Below are 23,054 nucleotides of genomic sequence, written 5' to 3'. Positions count from 1 at the left end.
GTGAAGAAACCAAGTTTCAGCATTTAAGTGGTTCCAGCACGTGTCCTGTGGTGTTTTGGTTTAGGGAGGAATCCAAAATCAAGTGCCCTTGTCTGGCAAATTTTATCAGGCCTGTGCTTGCTGCCCGCTGCCCACCTGCTGGCCGGAGAACAAAACCACACCTGCCAGGAACCCTGGTCTCTGCAGAGGCCCTAGTCCTGTCAGTGTCCATGTGGCCTGTGGTCTTCCACAATTTTCAAAGCAGCAAAAAGATTTAGACTACTCTGCTCACCAACTTAATAACTGAACCTTACCTTCTCCATTGTGATGATCATGAAATACAACTTTTTCACCTTAAAAGCCCTTTTATAGTCTCCTATTTTTTTAATAAAAAATATTTAATCAACTCTTCTAAACACATGAAAATATAATCCTCTGAAGAGGCAGAGTAAGAGTTTGTACCAGAAGAGAAAATAATTCAAACACTGATTTGCCTTAACCCTTAAAGAGATACATTGACTAACAAGAATATAAATAAACCTATGAGTAAATATATGTTCATGGATATTTATATATATTTTTTAAAAACTCTGGAAAAGAAAGTGTTTCTCTTTCAGCACAGAATACATTTGATTGAAACTCAGTACAGCCATTGATATGGTAGGTATAAGAAAATGAAATAGAGACCACAAAAGAACACTTTGGGTAAAAGACTGCAAAGTAGTGAGCTTGGTTTTTTGTTCTATGTATTTATTTATTCTCAGAATATGCCAGTAAAAAAATAAATAAATAATAAAGGGAAATTGTCATTCCCTACATTTGAAGTTACAGGTGCAAAAAGATTATGGGATAAAAACGCTCAAGGATGGATTGTACTGTATGTTGCCATCTCAGGATTCGGGAAGTTTGTGTAGAAATAATTTTCTAGTCTTATAGAGACTAATGTAGAGGGAAGAAGGGCAAAGGCTCCTTTAAGGTTGTGACTGAATTAATAATAGTTGCTATTAAAAGTATTTCCACCCAAATTTTTTAAATGTCTAGGTTTTATCCCTTATTTGATGCACAAGGCTTCTAGGTTCAAAGTTGCCTTCTGCTGTGTTTTTTAACCAAATACCAAAACTCTATTAAATTCTTGATTGTGTGATAAAAATCTATGTCTGTTCTTTCAGTTAAGTTTTTGCAAAATGAGCCATTTCTTCTTTGCTGTAAGATATTTTTACAACAATGTCTTGCTGTTTAAGAAGGTTTCCTATTATCAGGGTTACACCACTTGTTTTGTTTACGTATTCCAGGTTTAATGTTTCCTTGTGTACAAAAGAAGGAGTTAAAATATGTTTGACTTTAGACATTGAGTCTGTATAATCAAAAGGTGAACACAGAACTCAGAGTGGTGTGATATGTTTGCTGATTCAATGATCTATTTTGTACCTTTCAAGAAATAAATTGTCCCAGTGTGCAAATTGGGAGAATTTTATTCCATTGCAATACACTGAACTCACTTACGAAGTCACAAGAAATCCTTGAGTTCTCTAGGACATGCCTAAGCTACTATTTACTAAAATCAAGTGGTCTGAAAACATTGACGCAGCTTTAAAAGTACCCAAATTCTAGGCAGTAAATGTTAACTCTACAAGAATTTGACTCATTAAAATTATGCTTAAAAATATTTCTATGGTATCATCAAAATAGATTTCATTTCCACATGCATATAGTACTAAATAAATCAAATCATAGAGTTCTTCCTTTATAGGAACTTATATCAAAGAACATTAATGCCAATCAAGCAAAGAGTAGAGTAAAAATTATTGTAAGAATTATACTTCTTGAAAATTCAAACTAACAACTCACCTTCTTACAGATTAAAAATGGAACTAAACAACAGAAGTCTGAAGGAGTTGCTGAGGTACTTTTGGGGGAGAGCTGCTCCGAGTATCTGTCCAAGACCCATGGGTACAGGTATAAGGGAGCATATTTATCGTAGAGACCCTAGAGCAGGACTCTTGTGCTGCACAACTCCACGGGGACACCTCTCACACTAGATAGCCTGATAAACATGCTTCCTGGAGCACAACTCCATAGACCATTCCCCACAAAGTTGAGCAACTCAGAGGCCTGGTTCTAAAGCAGTGCTTTTCAACCTTTTCGTACTTCTTCCTACAGTGAGAAATTAAGTTGCATTATAATCCACTAGAGATATGTTTTTAATGTATAACAAAAGTTTCTTTTAAAAAACTTGTATCATATGTGATGCACTCTGATCTTTTTGATCCCATCCTGTCTTATCCTATCTTACTCTATTTTTTTTTTCCTCTAAGACAGTCATGACCCACTGAAATGACTTTATCACCCACTAATGGAACAGTTTGCACAAAATAATACCCTAGTTATACAATGTATGCTTTTATTTTTCGATTTCATTTATCAAAATATAATGGCTGGGGCATGCTAAATTGGTTTTGCAGCCCCAAATAAGCCTAAACTGTCTTAGAATATTCCTGAGGTAATTAACTCAGCAAATATTTATTGAGCACCTATTATGTGCTAAGCACTGTTTTAGCATTACAGATAAAGTAGTATACAAAATAGAAGAATACAAAGTTAATTGTATTTACAACTCAGAAACTCAGTTTGCTCTGCTCATTAAACAAAATAAGGAGATGGAACTTCTGAATGGAATATTGAAGCCTTTTAACCATGACTGTACCCGCATATTCAGAGAGCAGAAATCCCACCAAGCAAGGGACTTAACCTCATTTCTCAATATTTGTTTCCTTACAATAAATATTTTATAAAATGTGATAGAAAGCATTTGTAAGAAAACCCAAAACTTTGTTACTTGAGTAAACGATGGAAAATCTCAAGCATTTTTGCATTTATTCTAACAGTTTTCAGAGTGATTCTATGTGTTAAGAAAGGAATCAGAAATGATCAGTAACCAAAAAAAAAAAAAAATCGCATCTCTCTATTTTTCTTTCTTTCTTTTTTTTTTTTTTTTTGCTGAGTCCATTACCATCACAAGACTGATCTTGATGATGACTCAAACATATTCCAATATTCAAGCTGCATCCCTTCCACTGGTTTTCCTCCTTCCCAGGGGGTTCGCCCTGTTAAGGGTGGAGAGCATTTCTTTAGATGCTGCCATCAATCCCCTCCCCCTCTTCTCTTCTGAGTGCTTTGGTTTGGGGCTCCTCCCTCCCTTCCTTTTAGGGAACAAATAGCCACTAGTCCCTAGATCTTCCTGCCTACTTCTGGTAAAGAAATGCTAGGAATTTATATCAGGATCCAAAGCATGAGGGTAGAAATTGATGTATTTTTGTAAATACATATACCATGCCATTAAAATAATGTCTTGTTGGAAGATCTAGACTTGTCATACAAGTTATCTTTCTATCTTTCTTTAAATCAATCCTTTAAATATAGAGGAGAAAATTTTACCATTTCCATGGGATTGAAAAGTGAATTATATTTATTAGACTCACTAAGGCATGATGTTTTCTCTTGCTTCTACAAGCATTCATTTTTATTAAGGATTACCATTGACCTTGTTTGCATTTAAAGTACACTTGCCAAAGCAAATGATAAAGGTCAAATGGTGAAAGCATATCTTTTATATGACTCATTTCTTAGTTCTTGAATTTTTTATGGATAAAAATCAGTATTTGGGCATATTAACTAAGGAAAAGTTTTCTAACATAAAGTAATATTTATTCTAAATTGGAAATATAGATCGAACTGATATAATGACATTTTAAAAAAACATTATTTGTCCATTTGCCATCTCTGTGCACATCCAAAGATGTGTACAACAATATTAATACTTAAGAGCCAACCATAGAAGAGTTTAGCATAATATAAACAATGAGTTTTTTTAAAGAATATCAGTGACAAGAGAAATAAATCTAAAGGGATAGACATTACCTTTGTTTTAAAAATCAGATTTTTTTAAACAAGGCAGAAAAAAATCTGAAGAATGAAACTAGTAATCGTAGGAAAATATCCTTTAAAAATCCTTTTAAAAAATTTACTGGTATTATTTCAGTATGTACATTCACATATACACTCACACACATCATAAATTACATGTGGGGAGAAAGAGTACTGTTTATATCTAGAAATCTACCCCACTGGGCAAGCTACCACTGCCGTTTCCTGATTGTCCTGGTTTATCTCAATCTCTGATTGGGTGTCTAGGCACGTGATCTTGCACCAGGAAAGTTATTTGGGTGGCTTTCCAGTCTTATCTCCTACTTCATTAAAAGCAACAGAGACAATGAGAAAGAAAAATTATACCAGTTCATGGTGCTGCTGGCTGGTGTAAAATAATCATTTTTTCCAATTAAAGGACTTCTTCAGCTTACTAACTTGTTCCAGGCTCCAGCTGCCTTTTAGTTGTTTAACTACTAAATATTTAGTGAATAGTTTGTTTAAAAAAAAAAAAAAACTTAGCAACTGTCCCTTTCATTAGTTTAAGCACAGAACATTTTGGCTGGAAAAAAAAAAATTTCAGCTTTAAGAAAACATTTTTCTCCACATGCTTGAAGAGACCATATGGTTTTTATGCAGAACTATGAAGTAGTTTTGCCAGAGAGTGCCTATTCAAGATTAAGTGGTTCAAAAATAAGCAAGCTCCAATTTTGGTCTGATATTAAAATTCAAGGTCCTCTTTGGATGAGCACAAGCATTACTGAGTGACTTGAAGAACTCAAGAGTACTTGGAGATGGACCTTTTCCTCTATGAGGGGAATTTAACTCCCTGGAACACGCAAGAGTCTAAAGTAACTTGTCCTCATCTAGGCATCTCCTTTCCTTTCCGTTATCTCCTGGCTTTGGACCAATACTGGAGAGTCACCTTTCACTTTCTCCGCAAATGGGTGGTATGCTCTTCCTTACTTCCCATACATATATGCTACACACACAGCATCAAAAGCTCTGATTTCTAGAAGTTGAATGCAGGTTTTATGATCTTAATAGATTCATTCAACCAACATTTTTGGAATGCCAACTAAGTGTTAGAGACCGTGTTAGGTCTTGGAAATAAGAGGTGATCCTTGCCTTTAATGGTTTACAAAGATGATTTTTGAATTTTTGTGCTGCTTGTTTAAGGCAGCAGGTTTAAGCATGGTGGGAGGGTAGGGGGGTATGGAAAGGCAGCATACAATATTTTCAGTCACATGTCTTTGTTTTCAGGGTACGTACCTCTATGCACTTTATTATCTCCTTGTCTTTTTTTCTAATGGCCTTATTTCTACTTGGAAGCCCTTTCTATCTCCTTTTCCATTCTCAAATCCCCAATCTAATGTTACCACTTGCTTAGTTTACCCTAACACCTTCAGTTTTACAATTGTCCTCTTGCTATATACCTGTCAAATCTCCTAGCATATTGCATTATAGTTACACTAGCTATATGAACAGAGCTTTAAAATTTCCTGATTCATATAAGCTCTCAATATGTGTGTATTTGAGAAAGGAAAAAGAAAGACAGGGAGATTTGTGTGTTTATCCCTTTTCCTAAACTCTGACTTCTGCGAGAAAAGGGTAGCATGCTGTTTTTGTTGTTGTTGTTTTATATTACCATTTCTATCCTTTTGTTCAGCAGAACATTCCTGTTTGTTATTGAAAATTAGGGAAAATAAAAAATAGGCCTTGTTTTACATGTTACCCTTAAGAAGCATGTGGTGTTCACCACCTTCTTGTTTGTAATACAAAAATACACAGAGTAACCATATTTCTTTATTGTCATTCCTCAAGAATATTTAGATAGAGAGCTTTTAGAATAATGTCCCCAAATGTTTACTTTCTTGTATCCTAAATATGGATGCTTCTCTCTTACCAAAAAAACACAAAAATATTAATAATAGAAACCTCTAAGGAAACCCTACATCTATAAAGCCTTGCTAAAGTATTTTGAAAATTTGTGATCTGACTGTGGTTAGAGGAATGGTGATCTGTACATTTAAATGTGTCATTGTTGGTTAACAGATAGGAAAAAGGCCACAGACAGCGATTACCAGTAAATAAGAGTTGTTATTAGCTTGTTTAAAAAAGATGGTTTCCAAATGCAAATAAAGCATACTGCCTATTTATGGAAATAGCAGCAAGCTTTCAGAAGCAATGAAATGTTTAAGGTGTTGATTGTTTTATTACAAATCTGAATTAACATTTAAAGAATTGTACACCATATGCCTACTTCAGCTTTCGAAATGTTCTTACTCTACTCTTTGTGAACAGAGTCATTGTTTCGTGATAATATTTTATAAATATTTATATATTTTTAAGCAGAGCTTTTTTTTTTTAATCATTCTTTAAATGAAACACTGAGAACTTAAAAAAACAGACATGACAGCCAGGAAAAATTGCAAAGTCGTGCAATATAGAGAGATTCTAGAAGGTGTGTTGGATATACTGATGTATACTTACTACTATTACTACATCACCACTACTAACTTCAACTACTAATGTAAATAGTAATGCTGACACTGATAGCTCCTTTTATTTGTATAGACTTTGACACATTACAAGCCTTTCACTTACCTATTTTTGGTTCTCGCAATAATCATGCCATTATACCAGTTTTTCCTGAGGAAAGATTCAAAGGAAGCAAAGTATCATATGCAGGAAGATGTTCATCCCTGTGTTACATATAACGATGAAAACATGAAAATATAAATGCCAAACTTTATCAAGATGGTTCAGTAAATATGGTCAATCCGTCTGCTACAAGGCTAAAAAGATTAATACAACTGTCTGTATATCAAAAAGGAAAAATTCTGGTGTTACTCTGTTAGAAGAAAACAAGAAGAATATAAAATTATATCTGTGATACTACTATGACTATGGAAACATTTCTGTGTGTTTGTATTTGGACAGGCCTCAAGGGTAACATGGTCAAATATAAAGTTTCTTACGGCATAGCACAGCAGTACAGTGTTTGAATTACTTTAGAGTTTCAAAAACACTGATGTCGTTCATTATGGCATATACATGTTTAAAATAAAATTAAATGCATAAGCCTGTAACAGTATTTGCTGAATGCATATATTACAGAATGCATCTCTTTAGGGAAAGTCCTCTTATGAAAAAATTGATTGTAGGTTCCTTTTCAACAGAATGTGATTTTCCCACTCCATCCCTTGTGCATCTGGATCACCAGGGGTGATTTCAAAGAATACTACTGCTCAGGCTGTACCCCTGGGCGATGAGTTTTCAACTGCTCTGGGACAGGGCCCAGGCATTGTTTTTGTTTGTTTAAAATTCTCCAGGTAGTAATTCTGTTGTGCAGCTTGGATTGAGAACAGCTGAAACCATTATAATAAACAACTGAAAGTTTGTTTTTAAATGTTAAGTTCCTTGAATTTTCATCTCTGGCGTAAGACTTTCAAGATTAAGAATGCGATTTGGATGGTAGCGTTTGGTCTGATTTAAGGAATCCTAAGTACAGAGTATCTTTATGCTATCAGAGTGACAAAGATTAAAAAATAATGATAAAATACAGTGTTGGTGAGAAATGAGCACTGCCATACACTGTTTATAAAAATGTAAATGGAATGTGCATTGATCAACTTTGCTGTAAGGAGATTTGACAATATGTATCCAAAGCTTTAAAAATACACAAACCCTTTTACCCCTGGAATTCCACCTTTAATCATTTATCCTTAGAAAATAATTGAGCATATTGGCAAAGATGAGCTAATAAGAATGTTTATCATAGTGTTGCTTACAATAGTAAATGTAATTTGATCATAAACAATCAAATATCCACAACTGTGGATTGATTGAATTTTGGTATATTGATAAATGATGGTAGTAAAGTGGCTCTGAAGCTAACATGAGTTAACATGGAAAGATATTCAAAACATTTTGCTAAAAAAGTTACAAAACAGCATGATTCCATGTGTATATATGTGTATATATGTCTGCATATGTATAAACATACAGGTGGGAAAAGCTGGAGAACTATACACTAACATATTAACAGTTATCTTCATAGGTATTTTTTATTTTCTGTTTTGTACTCTCATGCATATTCTAGGCTTTTTTTTTTTCCACTAAAAGCAAGTGGTAGTATTATAAATAAAGACCAAAACCTTCTTAAATAAAAAAAATATTTTGAAAAATAAAGTCTTGTTACCCTTATCTAGCCAATTAAATGAACTACAGCATAGATTCCTCTATCCTCACTTTGTCGAGCTTGTGAAAAACAAGCTATTTGTTAGAAACAACTATTTCTTTATATTTTTTAATATTTCTAAATTTCTTCAATATATGTATTTTCAAAGCAGATTAGGAAGTATAAAGTTAAACTTAAGTTTTAACAGATCCCAACTCATCTCTGATTACAATTATTCTGAATTAAATCCTCAAAGGTGACATGTAACGAATTGATTGAAATGTATCTGAATGTATTTTAATGGAGTCGTCTTGCTTAACATCCATAATTAATAAGTGGTTTGGTTTTTTTCCTTCTTCACTGTAGGCGGTTCAGGACCATCATCCTCCATAGCCATAGCTGGCACCAACCACCCTGCCATCACAAAGACAACATCTGTTCTTCAAGATGGCGTCATAGTTACCACCGCAGCTGGAAACCCACTGCAGAGTCAGCTGCCTATTGGGAGTGATTTTCCTTATGTTGGCCAGGAGCACGCACTTCATTTTCCATCCAACAGCACTTCAAACAACCATCTTCCACACCCCTTGAACCCCAGCCTCCTCAGTTCTCTACCTATCTCTTTGCCAGTGAATCAACAGCATCTCCTAAACCAGAATCTATTAAATATCCTCCAGCCTTCAGCAGGAGAAGGCAAGTCTGAGATCAACCTCCACCCTTTAGGTTTTCTCAACCCGAATGTAAACGCTGCTTTAGCTTTTCTCTCCGGTGACATGGATGGGCAGGTATTGCAGCCTGTTCACTTTCAGCTCTTAGCAGCCCTGCTTCAGAACCAAGCCCAAGCAGCTGCCATGCTTCCCCTGCCATCTTTCAATCTGACCATCTCAGATCTTTTGCAACAGCAAAATACCCCTTTACCCTCATTAACACAGATGACAGCCCCACCAGACCATTTGCCAAGCAATCAGTCAGAGAACAGCCGAGCTGAGACCCTTTTAACCAGCCCCCTGGGGAACCCTTTACCAAGCTTTACAGGCAGTGACACTACTTTTAACCCCCTGTTCCTCCCAGCTGTCACTGGGGCCTCAGGATTAATGGCCTTGAATCCCCAGCTGTTGGGAGGTGTCCTGAACTCAGCATTGGCCAACACCGCTAATCATCCAGAGGTTTCCATAGCAACTTCCTCCCAGGCAACCACTACCACAACCACTACATCATCAGCAGTGGCAGCACTGACTGTCTCAACACTTGGTGGGACAGCAGTGGTGTCAATGGCAGAAACATTGCTGAATATATCTAATAATGCTGGGAATACACCTGGTCCAGCTAAACTCAACAGTAACTCTGTGGTGCCACAGCTACTTAACCCTCTACTGGGGACAGGTCTGCTTGGTAAGTTAAATTTTTTCACAAATTTTTACAAAAGAAACGTTTTTCTAATTCTATTTTCTCCTTTTTAAAAACTCCATTTTGTCACACTATTTTTAAAAATGTTTTTGTTATGTCACAGCTTGCTTAAGGAACTAAATATAATAACACCCACACACATCCATAGTTATACAAACTTGAAAATGACTTTTTCCTTTTCCCCTATTCTAGCAGGACTAAATATCATTTTAATCTGCTTTCTCTGATCTTCTAATTCTGATGCCACTTAAACCTAACCTACCTTTCATTCTCTTAAGCCAAGTAGAGTCTTATTTTTCAAACAATAAAGCACAGGTCCATCTTTAAAGTAACTTTTATTTGAATTTTAGTTGGTGTGGCATCACAGGGTTAGTATGAGCAGCTGCACTGTGGATGGAAAGAGCTAGAGGAAGTGTTTTTTCCAGGTGACCCCTAAATAAACAAAACTAAATGTTTATCTGGCAAAATAAGAAACAAGGCATAAAAACATTCAAAGATAAACTTTGCCCAAGTTCAGAGAAACAGACAGTCTCAATAGCTGCTGATAGAGTTCCTCAGTATAATTCTTTAGAACTTTGTGGCTTAAAAACAAAATCCTTCATGTAGATTATTCTATCACAAAAAAGTTAGAAAATAGTGTCAAGTATATCTAACTGACTCATGCAGGTAACTATAATATTAAGAACAGAAATGGTGTCCATGAAGTCTGGAAACAGGCAAATACACATGATATTGCCACAAGGGCATCTTCAGTACATAAAAATTAGTAATAATGTATTTCTAGATTTTATGGACACCTTTATAATACAGTTATTTTATAGTTTCCTAGTTGCTATAGCTTATTAGTTCTATTTGGCATTGAAATCACAGTTAAATGATTTAAAAAGCATTACATATTTACATATCTCAAGTTACAAGACAATTTCAACGACATTGTCTTCAAGATCATTTCAGTGTAATTTCCAAACAAGTTAAACATGAACTCTGAGTATAAACTTAGTTATTAACTAATCCCATCTGATTGTATAACATTTTTTTAATGATTATGACAATGAATTCTTTTGTATTGTTAGCTTTCTTTACAATTTTAATTTTAGGTGACCAACCTTTTACTTAAAAACGAAATATGTGTTTCTAGGCCAAATCTGATTTTATTTGGTGGTATTTATTGATGACTGTGGCTTGAGAACTAAATTTGGTAAATAATGCCTATTCAGACCCACTCGTTTTAATAATTTGCTCAAAGACTTATGATTACTGAAACATTTTAGGACTAATTTCAACCTTTAGTTTCAAGTGCTCTAACAAAAGTGATTTTAAGGAATTATATAACACTGAAGCTCAATGTATAGGGATTGGCTAATAGAGCAAAGACTAAGTAGTGTCTCCAGGATATAAAATAAAAAAGTAATTATGATAAATAAAATTAAGTAATAAAACTCCTCTTTATTTACCACTTAGTAAGACCTTGAGGAGAAAAAGAGAAAAGGATGACCATGTCAGGTCTAGTTTTCAGTTTTTGTTTCAGGAATCCTCAGGTACAAAGATAGGCATAGGATCTCCAAAGAGTCACATTGACTTACATTTTATGTCTTTTCAAACTATAGGTGACATGTCCTCAATAAACAATACTTTGAATAACCATCAACTGACTCATCTGCAGTCGCTGTTAAACAACAATCAGATGTTTCCTCCAAATCAGCAGCAGCAGCAACTTCTTCAGGGGTACCAGAACCTGCAGGCATTTCAAGGACAGCCCACAATTCCTTGCACGGCTAACAGTAACCCCATGGCTTGTCTGTTTCAGAACTTTCAGGTACTCTCCTTCCCTGGGTTCCTCCAATAGCAAACAATGTCTAGGTCTGTTAAAACACTTAACTGTGGGGAAAAGATAGGAGCAGAAGGTCATGTGCCCTCTCATCTCCACCCACTATTATTTCCCAATAATGAGTGTTGTTAAACATTCCAGTCTTTTCGTGAAGGTTATTTTGTCTTAGGCATCTCAGTGGTCCTTTTGGAGCTGATAGTAAAAGCTGATCATATGGTCCTCTTAAAACCTTTCATGGTTCCCATGGCTCTTATGATTGAAATCCACATCTTTCACCTGCTGGCTCAGCCTCACTTGCCAGCCCCAGCCCTTACCACCCTCCCTGGCTTCAACCACTTAGTCTTCCTTTGGTTCTACAAGCTGAATACATTCCTGATAGATTAAGGAGATGGAAAGAGTAACACTTAATAAATATAAAAAGAAAATATTGAATTATTTTTTAAATAATCTTGAGGTAGAGATGTTTCTTTCAGTAAGACAGAAAATCAAGAAGTCAAAAAGAAAGAAGTAATAGGGTTGAATATATAAAACTTTAAAATCTCTGTATGATAAGGGTATTCTAAATGAACTTAAAGACAAGTGGCACTTGGCAGAAAATACTTGCATAATAATGGCAAATAATTGACATTCATTATAGAAAAAAAAGCTCCTACAAATCAAGAAGAAAAAAGATAATTGATTAGAAAAACGAGCAAAAGATATGAACAGAAAATTCACAGAAAATGAAAAATAAATTATTAATGAACATATGAAAAGAGTAATCAGAGTTATACAAATTACAACACTAATGTGTCCATCAGATTGATTGATATCCCTTGCTGACAGTGGTGTGTGGAAATGGATTCTTTTAGAAATATCGTTGGTCTGATTGTATGCCGATACAGTTCTTTTGGAGGTTAATTTGATAGTTTATCAGGTTTTTAAATATACATATCCTTTGATGCAGAAGTTCAATGTCTTTGTATCTATTTTAGAGAAATCTTCCAATGTGAACAAAAGGGCACATGCTAGAATGTTCATTACAACATGATTTGTGGTGGCAAAAATTAGAAACCTCTTAAGTGTCCATCAGTCTGGAAATAAATATATTGTGATATATCTGTCTTTTTAGTAGTTTAAAACGTTTAGGTAGATTTACATAACTGATACGGAAAGATCCACAAGAATGCAAGACTGTAATACTATGTTATTATAGAACAATAGTAAAATACTATACCCTTTATGGCAAAGAGGAAGAAAAGAAAACTAGATATATACCTACACACCTTAATGTATTAAATATAAGAGTCTGCAAGGATGCACTCCAGCACTGATTACTTCTGAGAAAGGAAATGGAATCGGAGTGGGATGAGAAAGTCAGGTTTGGGTGGGGAGCAGTGGTAAAGAACATTTTTATCTTTTTTGACCATAGATACATCTTGTGTAATAAAATAATTTAGAAGGGAAGAGAAAGTGCTCAGCCATGTCACTGAGAATCTCAAACAAGTAGATCAAGCCTGAAGAGAATCCCCTAGATTTAGGACATCACCAGTGATGGTAGAACGCAGTTCTGGTGGAGTGGTAGGAGCACAGCACAGATGGCAATGGATGGAAGGATGAAAAGATTAGGAATTAAAGAGTGTGGATTACTCTTTCAAAAACTTAACTATGAAGAACATAAGAGTAAAAGGATGGTTCCCCAAGGCAGACATAAGTTGAAGAAAACTTTTAAAATATGGAAGCTATGCACATGGTTGTATGCTAAAGGGAAGAGCCAAGGGGGGGGGGCGGAGTGGAAAAGATTGAACATAATGAAGAGAAGGGATAACAGATGAGGCAAAATCCCTGAGGAGTGCCTTGGGATGCAGAGCACAAATGGAGGTCTTTCCTGAGAACGCAGAAGAGGCTCCTCTTACACTGGGAAGCAGGGCAGGGTTTGGGGCATGTATAGTTGCAGAGAAGTATGTGCTGTGAGGGGTAGGGAGTAGCGGAGTATAAGAACTAGGAGAATTCTTAACCTACCAATTCCATTTTCTCTGTTAAGTGAAGTTATCCACTAAGAATGGTGCTAGAGATGGTGGAACAGCCAGCTTGAAGAAGTGGATAAAGATTTGAATTGTTGTGAAGCAGAATGGTACCTAACTAGCGGATCATCAGACTGATGGAAACAAGAAGCCCCCAGCGGTAGTTGAAAGCCCTAAGTTCCTAGACAGATACTCAGCATTCTCACTGTGGATATAGATAAGCAGGCAGTTAAATTGATCCCAGATTGAGATTTTATCTGGTAGGTGTAGACAGGGAGAGAATAACAAGAGAGTAGTTGATACACTGATGGATCCCAGGTTCTGGTTTAGTGGGAAAGGATGCAAAGACAAGGGAGAAATCATTGAGGGGAAAATCCAAAGTAGCAAGCATCTGGAGCAGCAATTTTTAGGTGACGTTGGTGCGATTAGAATAACCTTGGGGACTTTTTCAAACTACATTCATCCTTCCTGTCTGAGCATTAATATTCTTACCTGCCGGGCATTCCCTCCCTTCCCAATTAAGAATCATTTCTGTAGCGAGCCATTGTCACTGCTGACAGCATGGGGGTGTCCCCCAGTCAGTAGCCTGGTAAGATTAAAGAGTAGGTGTCACTATTCTATCTGAAGTCTCCAAAATACAGTGTCATATCAGAAATATTTTATTGTTAAGAAAAGAGTGTAGAAATAGAGAGAGAGAGAATTTTCTTTTAGCTTATGTTGTATTTCAGTAGAAATATCAGTGAGTTAGAACTCCTTTTCAAAATTTGGTTCCCATTGTAATTTGAGCAGTGCTGGTGACTGACTTGTTTCTCTCTTTGATTCCCAAGTTGCAAAACCTGTAATGACACTTAAATATGTGGAGTCATTACCTGAAAACAGTTGTGTCCAACCACCTCAACTTTAACTTTTCTAGAGAATGTTTGGTAATGATGGGTTATTTATTTATTTATTTATCTATCTATCTATCTATCTATCTACTTATTTATTTTTTTAGAAATGCATCTTTTATTTTTATTTTTTATTTACTTTTTAAATTTATTTATATATATATATATATATATATAAAGATTTTATTTATTTGTTTGACAGAGAGAGAGAGACAGCCAGTGAGAGAGGGAACACAAGCAGGGGGAGTGGGAGAGGAAGAAGCAGGCTCCCAGTGGAGGAACCCAATGCGGAGCTCGACCCGAGGACCCTGGGATCACGCCCTGAGCTGAAGGCAGACACTTAATGACTGAGCCACCCAGGCGCCCCTTACTTTTTTAATTTAAAAAATTTGTTTTTATTTTATTATGTTATGTTAGTCACCATACAGTACATCATTAGTTTTTGATGTAGTGTTCCATGATTCATTGTTTGCGTATAACACCCAGTGCTCCATGCAATTTTTATTTTTTAAAAAGATTTATTTATTTTAGAGAGAAAGGAGAGAGTACATGAGCCGGGGAGGGGGGGGAGAGGGAGAAGGAGAGAAGCATGCTCCCCATTGAGCACAGAGCCCTGACCAGGGGCTTGATCTTAAGACCCGAGGATCAGCACCTGAGCCAAAACCAAGAGTCCGACACTCAACTGACTGAGCCACCCAGGTGCCCCAATGATGACTTCTTTAAAAAAAAATCTGTGAAATGATTTCAACTAAAGAAACTACCCAAATATAATCAAGACACAAACTTTTCTATGCAGAGTGAATTTTTATTCCATTTTGAGCCTTGTCTTTTCTTTATATTTCTCTCCTTGTTATACTTGTTTGCCTTTCAGGAAATCTTAGAATTATGGTCTTTCTCCTTGAGGTCTTTAAAAACTTTTCTCTCTCTCACTGCTTCCTGTCTGTTTCTTCAAGGTGAGAATGCAGGAAGATGCAGCTCTCCTAAACAAAAGAATAAGCACTCAGCCGGGGCTCACAGCACTTCCTGAGAATCCAAACACTACACTTCCACATTTCCAGGATACATCTTGTGAGTTGCAACCGAGGATTGACCCATCTCTTGGTCAGCAGGTGAAGGATGGCCTCATCATGGGTGGCCAAGGTGATGCTTCTGTGGACGCCATTTACAAAGCAGTTGTTGATGCAGCCAGCAAAGGAATGCAGGTTGTCATTACCACTGCAGTCAACAGTACAACTCAGATCAGCCCCATTCCAGCTCTGAGTGCCATGAGTGCCTTCACTGCCTCGATTGGTGACCCATTAAGTCTCCCCAGTGCTGTCAGTGCGGTCATTCATGGACGAAACATGGGCAGTGTCGATCATGACGGTAGGCTGAGGAATGCAAGAGGGGCTCGGCTGCCCAGGAATCTGGACCATGGGAAAAACTCAAATGAAGGAGATGGGTTTGAATATTTCAAGTCAGCAAGTTGCCACACATCCAAAAAACAGTGGGATGGGGAGCAAAGCCCTGGAGGGGAGCGAAACAGGTGGAAGTGTGAGGAATTTTTAGATCATCCAGGCCATATCCACAGTAGTCCTTGTCACGAGAGGTCCAACAATGTCTCTACACTGCCATTTCTTCCTGGGGAACAGCACCCAGTACTGTTACCACCAAGAAACTGTCAAGGGGATAAAATTCTGGAGGAAAATTTCAGGTATAATAACTACAAAAGAACTATGATGAGTTTTAAGGAGAGACTAGAGAACACTGTGGAAAGATGTGCACACATTAATGGGAACAGACCTCGACAGAGTCGAGGCTTTGGAGAGCTGCTGAGCACCACAAGGCAAGACCTGGTCCTAGAGGAGCAGTCTCCAAGCTCCTCAAATAGTTTGGAAAGTTCTCTAGTCAAAGACTACATCCATTACAATGGAGACTTTAATGCCAAAAGCATTAATGGGTGTGTGCCTAGCCCTTCAGATGCTAAAAGCATTAGTAGTGAAGATGACCTAAGGAATCCAGATTCCCCTTCTTCAAATGAGTTGATACATTATAGGCCAAGGACGTTCAACGTTGGCGACTTGGTCTGGGGCCAAATCAAAGGACTTACTTCTTGGCCTGGAAAATTAGTAAGAGAAGACGACGTTCACAATTCATGTCAACAAAGCCCCGAGGAAGGGAAGGTATACCAATCTTTATCCATTGTCAAATACTAACCTTTGTTCAGATATCAATTGTTATTTTTTGTTATCATCACTTTGGATTCTTTGGATTTGAAATTAGGATTCTTCATGACTCTTTGAGGTCTCACAAACTTCTGGAGCATAAAATGAAGAGGGGATGGTTATAGTCAACAAAATGTCATATCAAGGGGTGAGTTGTGAAGCATTTGTAGATCCCACTAGGACCTCTGACCCAGGAACCAGATTTCCAGAATTTTGTTAATTCTGCCTTCCTTCCCTGCATGTATCTAACTCTTAATTCCATACACAGAGGATGAAGGCAAGTGGCAAGGATTGGGGAAAAATCTGGTGGCCTTTGGAGTCCAGAATTGTGGCAAAGGTAGGGCAACAGGAAGTGCTGGGGGACAGCGTCTCCCCCATGTGCTCACACGGGACACGTAGAGCTGAGGAAAGGGTAAAACCCGGTGCAATTGCAGCCATTTCTGGAAGCAGCAGGTAACGTCTGTGTTCAGAATGGTGTCTCCTTTCAGGAAAAGTTCTCAGCCTTTATAACATATGGAAATGTTTAACCCCACAGTCTGGTTCTACTTAACGCAATCTGATCATATAAATTAAATGAAAACTTCTCCATGAAACTACCATTCAATTTAGAAGAAATTAGTAGGGGTCTTCTGGGTTTTCCCCCCCTTCACAATTGGTAGAATTGTCTCACTAGGTGAGAAATATGCAAAATGTTTAAAGCAGGTAGAAAAATTTATATCTGACCAGGAGGAGATAATTATGCACATTCCGCACATATGATGAGGAAACATAATTTTTCATCTCCTTAGGAAATAAAAATTACTCATACAAATATACGTGATTCTCTTAAAGAGTATATTATATAAAGCTATTTCAACTCTGTTCAAACTTCTACTGGCACTTAGGTTTAATGGCAGGAAACCAAAAACATTTTTGCCAGCACAATAAAAAGATTGTCTTTCTCCAAATGACCAGGAGGTCCTTAAACCCTTTGCTTATAATGCCTAATATATACTTGTCAGGAGACGCTCTGGGCATAGTGTTTCTACGTTTGATAAGAAAATGAATTCCATACCCCTATTGACAAAACATTTTATTCTCTAATCTCTCTGAGACGAGACAAAACATTCTTTAGGTTGATAAACCTAAATATTTTTGACAGTTTATTCAAAAAGTAATTAGAAACAGCAAAATTGGTCTTTTATGATATAAATGGACTGCTCCAAATATAAGATGTAGACACTGAATTGTTTTACAATCTCTGTGCAAATGAAACCAAGTCTTTTTTAAGTGCCATTTTACAGAAAGCTTAACGAAAGAAAAGATTATGGCCTCCCTTTCCTGGAAACATTCTTCCTGTCCTAAATGCCTTGTCTAAATATCTTTTTATGTCCTCCGGAGAATAAAAGCATGTACTTTTAACACATTTCACATTAAACAATGGTCCTAATCTTCTGATTAGTCTGTGTTTGCAAACTCCTGGGATTGAGTTACTCACTGATGTTTGGGGAGATACACTTAAAAAAAATCATTATCCGAGAGTCCAAGAAACATTTATTTTGCTTCATTAAGATGCTTCAATAAGCATCTGGTTTTCAGTCACTATACAACAAGAAGTGTTTAAAAAAAATCCAGATTCTTCTTCCTTATTGTAGACAATAGATGAATTTCTAACAGGGAGCATAAAATTGTTTCTGTCAACTCAAATATTGCCCTCACCCCCCACCATCTGACATTGTAATTTTGCATTCTGACAACCTTATTATCAAGACCTTGATATCATGATACACTAAAAATATTTTTAGTAATTCAAAAAAAATAATTTAAAGCACACATTTAGAGGTATAAAACTGAAAACATACAATAAAATATGAATGATAACACATGAAATATTTATCTATCATTAAAAAGGAAGGTATAACAGCCTTAAAAGCTCTAGGGCACTTAACATTTTTAAAAACTTCTGGTCTTTCCAGGACCTACCTCACTTTTGCATATTAAAAAAACAGAACAAAGTACTATTTCACAAGCACCCTTTTTTCTTCTCTAGTTCACAAAACAAAGGATGGGCTTCCTCATACCTTATTTAATGATGCCCAGCACACCAAGCAGTGTTCTCAATTTATAAGACCTGAAAAGGTGAAATTTCAAACGCAAGTCTGTCTGACTTCAAGCCAGATGGCCTTTGCCTGATGTCTTGGTAATCCTGGTTCATCAAGAAAAAATTAAACTATGTTCAATATCTGTGTAAGACAAAGCATGATCTATTTGAAAAGATTTCCAGTAAAACATTTTTAAAATTTGTACTCTCGGTCTGTTGAATGAACCATTGATGATGTAAATTTTATTTACATAGAGCCCCTTAGTCCTCAGCAATGTTGGATAAAGTCTTGTGCATTAATAATCAGATTTCTGCTTTTAAAAAGGTAAGCAGTGCATTAGGCTCTCTTCTATTTCCTGTGGCAATGGCTGACATTTTAATAAAGTTGAGAGAGAGAGAGAGAGACTGACTTCATAAACAATTTGTTTATTATAGTAAAATCTAATTAATTCCACCTTGCTAATGTGTAATGTGGGACCGCATCCCCCTAGTGTTTATCTTTGTAGTATCTCAGAAGAAAAAGTTTAGTAAACCATTTTCTTACACATTATCATTTTAAACCTTCTTAGAATCTCAGTTTTTCACAGTATTTCCATTTCCACAAAGTAAATTAATCCAAGATTCTGTCAGATCCCTCCAGATAAAATCTATGTTAACTCAAGTGTTAGAATAGATTTATTATCTTATCTCTCCCATCCCCTACATCGCACAAACCTATCATTTATTTTCTGTTACAGTCCTTGTTCTCAGCAAAACACTTCAAATTCTTTTCAGAAGCAGGCAAAATTAAAAAAAAAAGTAATGAATTAGCAGTATTGCAGGTTACTAATTCAAAGTAAGTGGGCACCTCTCTTGTTTTTAGGGTATATGGGTGGTCTCTGGACTGACAGATCAATGCTGTGATTGGAGCACTGATATTGGCTGGGGGCTGAGATGTCCCTGTTGTCCTTAAGTTGATACGTCAGCCAGCTGTCGTGATAGTAAATGACCTGGTCGGTTTATGATCTTAGAAAGGCGTGTTAATCTTTGGTAGGGTGTTAAGTGTAGCAACGTTACTAGGAGTGCAGTAGACCTGTTCTGCACTTTTGGAGATTGCTTCCTAAGAGGTTTTATTTCAAATATCAAACACCGTATGAACACAGTCTGCAGAGAACTAGAGAGAACTCAGAGTGTGGCAGAAAGAGGCATGGGCTTTGGACGTTCTCACGTGAGCTTGATCCCAGCTTTGTCCGTTCCCTAAATGCTCCTGGATAGGTGTACTAATCTCCCTGAGCTTCAATCTCTTCACCTCTCAAGTGGGAATGGAATATTAGTTCCTACTCAGAAGACGTTTTAAGAGTAAAATGAGATACCATAAATAGATTATCCAGCACACAAAAGAGGCTCAGTAAAAATTAGCCTCCTTGCCCCTGTTCTTTTTATGTTGAACAACCTTATTAATTTGGATGGCACCACTCTGGAATCGTGGTAATTTGAGTTTAGTTATTGTTTACCTATGCATTATCCACGAATAAAGGATTTACTAACCAAGTTGAGGGTGAGAGGATGATAATGGATATATTTAATGAATGAAATAGTTTATAATCATTTTTTAATGAAGTTCAGCACGTCACATACAAATTGGCATATCTGATTATAAGTTTTTATTAGCTGTTCATTTCAAGCAGGAGTTCTACTTGGAAGCATTTTCAAGCACTTTGTTCAGTGAGCCTGAAAGTCCCACTCCCAACAAGGTTTCTAAAGAATACAACTCAGACTTTCTTCCTTTACTTTCCTACCCCACCCCCACACATACAACAATATTAATTAGGAAAGATGTTGAACAGTCCATGGAAAGTCGGGCTGAATCGCCCCTATAGAATACTGTCCCAGTATTGAAGCTCTGTGAAACACTAAAGAAATTATATGTCCAGTATTACACTGTTCCAAAAGTAGTATCTCCTTACTCTCTAACACATTCCTTCCTTTGGTTATCAGTTTGTAATGAAGGATGGTCTGAAAGATATTTATATTTTTTCTAAATACATGATGCAAGTTTCTCTCTGAACCATGAATCCTTTATAGTTAAGGTTCAGTGGCCAAGAATAAGACCTCAGTGCTGTGTTCAGTACCTCATCGCAGCCAGAGAAATGCACTGCCAGATCTTGGCACAGTATTAGGGAATTCTTGGAAAGGGAAATGGCTTCCGCTGGCATTACACCTATCCACCATAAAGTGCAAACATTTTTTTTAAGATTATTTATTTTAACGGGGCGGGGGGGGGAGGACGGGCAGAGGGAGAGAGAGAGAAATTCTCCAGCAGACTCCCTCCTGAGTGCGGAGCCTGATGCGGGACTCCATCCCAGGACCCTGAGATCATGACCTGAGCTGAAGTCAAGAGTGGCTGCTTAACCAAATGAGCCACCCAGGCACCCCAACGTGCAAACATTTTAAGCCAATGCAACTGTGGGGGAAAGTGGTTATCTTTATGTACTTGTTTCAATAATTACTTAAAAATAGGAAAAGTACCCCTGTTTTATAAAGTATATTTTGTAATTATCATCTGCCCTCTCTGACCTTAAACTAGCCTAAAAATATTGACACTCGAGTGATCATCAAAAAATACAATTCTTTTTTTTAGGACATGATTTTTGAACATTTCCCATTGGTCTTCATATTTCATTGCTCTTACATTCGATGTGTATTCTGACTTGAGCCAAATTTAGAAAAGGATTTATTTCTAGGCTGGCACCCCAATGTTTCTCTCAGGGAAACTGGTTGTTGCTGGACAGGTAGAGACCTCTGATTACCCAGAAAAGTTGTACATTTCAGTGCAACCCTACATGAATAAATGGAGACAAGTTTTTAAAAGTAGTGGGCAGGGTGCTCTCTCTTTAGAATCACACTTTGCCTTTTTTCACGTGGTTATATTTGACAGGTAGAGATAAAAATAGTTCTCTGAATAGTCAGTCATTCAAATGAGACAAAACTCATCATTATTAAAACTCATAACCAAACTTATTTTGGGACAATACACTTTCTATATGTCAGGTGAGTATCTCACACACACGTTTTGACAGTGTGAAACATAACCAGAGACAGCTGACCATCACATTTTAGGGATGTATAACTAAAGTTTGAGCTCTCTTGTGATGTTTAAACATTCTTTGGTGCTACAATTTCCTGTTGAAAGTGTGCTTTGTATATTGTCCTTGCCTTCCTTAATTCCTGTTGGGCATGAGTTCCTGTTTCTATACCCGATCACCAACCACAGTGTTTGGGTGGTACTGTGGCTGGTGGGATGGCAGGGACAATCAATGCTCTGTAGCAACAGAATCTCTCTGAAAAGGGAGGAAAATAGTTTTTGAAAAGTAATGTGCAAGATAGAAGCCAGGCTGATGAAGTCACCGCTTGATCAAAATTTGGAAGATAATAGCTATGAAGAACTGGGTAAAACCAAAAGTGTGAATATTAGCAAAAAGACTAAACAGAGTAAAATCTTAGGTAAGACTGTGAACGTCCCTGAAGTGAATTGTGGAATATTGTAACCTTTTTCCCCTGAACAAGGTTAAAGAGGAAAAGGAGGCCTATCTCCATTTACAGATAACTGGACCCCCACGAAGTTCTTGAGCTCGTCGGTACATTTTTCAAATGGGTAGTAGCAAATGGAGTTTGGCCTGAGGCAGGTACATACTTTTGACATGAACCTTTAAACAGTGCTGCTTTAGAAATAGGAGCTTACCCAAAACATTTAATTCCATGTATGGGTGGTGGATCAATATGAAATTTGTTGTACATTTAGAATAGATTTACTCTAGTCTGTGGTATAATTTTCTACTATTTAAAAACACTGCTTCCAAAGTAAAGAGGAAAGGAAGCACACACACATACACATGCACACAGAGCCTCAGATAACACCACGGACAAAAATCATTAATGTGTATTTGGTTAATTCATTTGAAAAAAAGAATGGGATTCACTTTGGGAATTTTTCCATGAGTACTATTGATGGAAAATTAGGTTCACCCTTTACTGTCACAGGTGAGTCAACTCTTTATTTATTTATCATTAATTCCCATTTAAAAAGATATTTCAATATGGCACTTTAGTTAGCAGGACTTTTTTAGGTGGAAGATTTTTAAAAATATTTATTGTTTAATAAATGTTTGACAATAATGAACCTAATAAATGCCTCATATTTGCTCATTGCTTCAGGGCTATATTCCTCAGGCTTCAGCTGAAGTTGCCTGCTCCCTGACTCCCTCTCCACCCCCCCAAATCTCTCTGTAAAAAAAAAAAAGGAAAAATGCATGTAATGCTCCTTTAGGGGCTCCTGGGTGACTCAGTCAGTTAAGGGTCCAACTCTTGATTTCAGCTCAGGTCATGATCTCAAGGTCATGAGATCAAGCCCTGTGTCAGATTCCACACTGGGTGTGGAGTCTGCTTAAGATTCTCTCTCCCTCTCCCTCTGCCCCTCCGCCTCCAAGAAACAAAAATAAAGTTGTGTGCTACCTGTGCTATTACTTAGTTAAAAATTTTATTCAGATTTATTTATTTATTTATTTATTTATTTATTTATT

General features: G+C 36.7%; 1 protein-coding gene across 1 annotated transcript in view; it reads left to right on the top strand.

Moving 5' to 3' along the window:
- The window catches only part of MBD5 (methyl-CpG binding domain protein 5), a 137,526-nt gene that overhangs the window by 97,037 nt on the left and 17,435 nt on the right, over window positions 1-23,054 (top strand). Inside the window, exons 7-9 of the mRNA XM_040645154.1 lie at window positions 8,453-9,478; window positions 11,101-11,309; window positions 15,165-16,373. Of these exons, the coding sequence (XP_040501088.1) occupies window positions 8,453-9,478; window positions 11,101-11,309; window positions 15,165-16,373 (2,444 nt within the window). The remainder of the gene's footprint in view (window positions 1-8,452; window positions 9,479-11,100; window positions 11,310-15,164; window positions 16,374-23,054) is intronic.

Source organism: Ursus maritimus, unplaced genomic scaffold (genome assembly GCF_017311325.1).
Source record: "Ursus maritimus isolate PB19 unplaced genomic scaffold, ASM1731132v1 scaffold_1, whole genome shotgun sequence".
Taxonomy (NCBI): Eukaryota; Metazoa; Chordata; class Mammalia; order Carnivora; family Ursidae; genus Ursus; species Ursus maritimus.
Note: the sequence above shows the minus strand (reverse complement) of the source record. Positions and strands in the feature narration are given on the sequence as shown.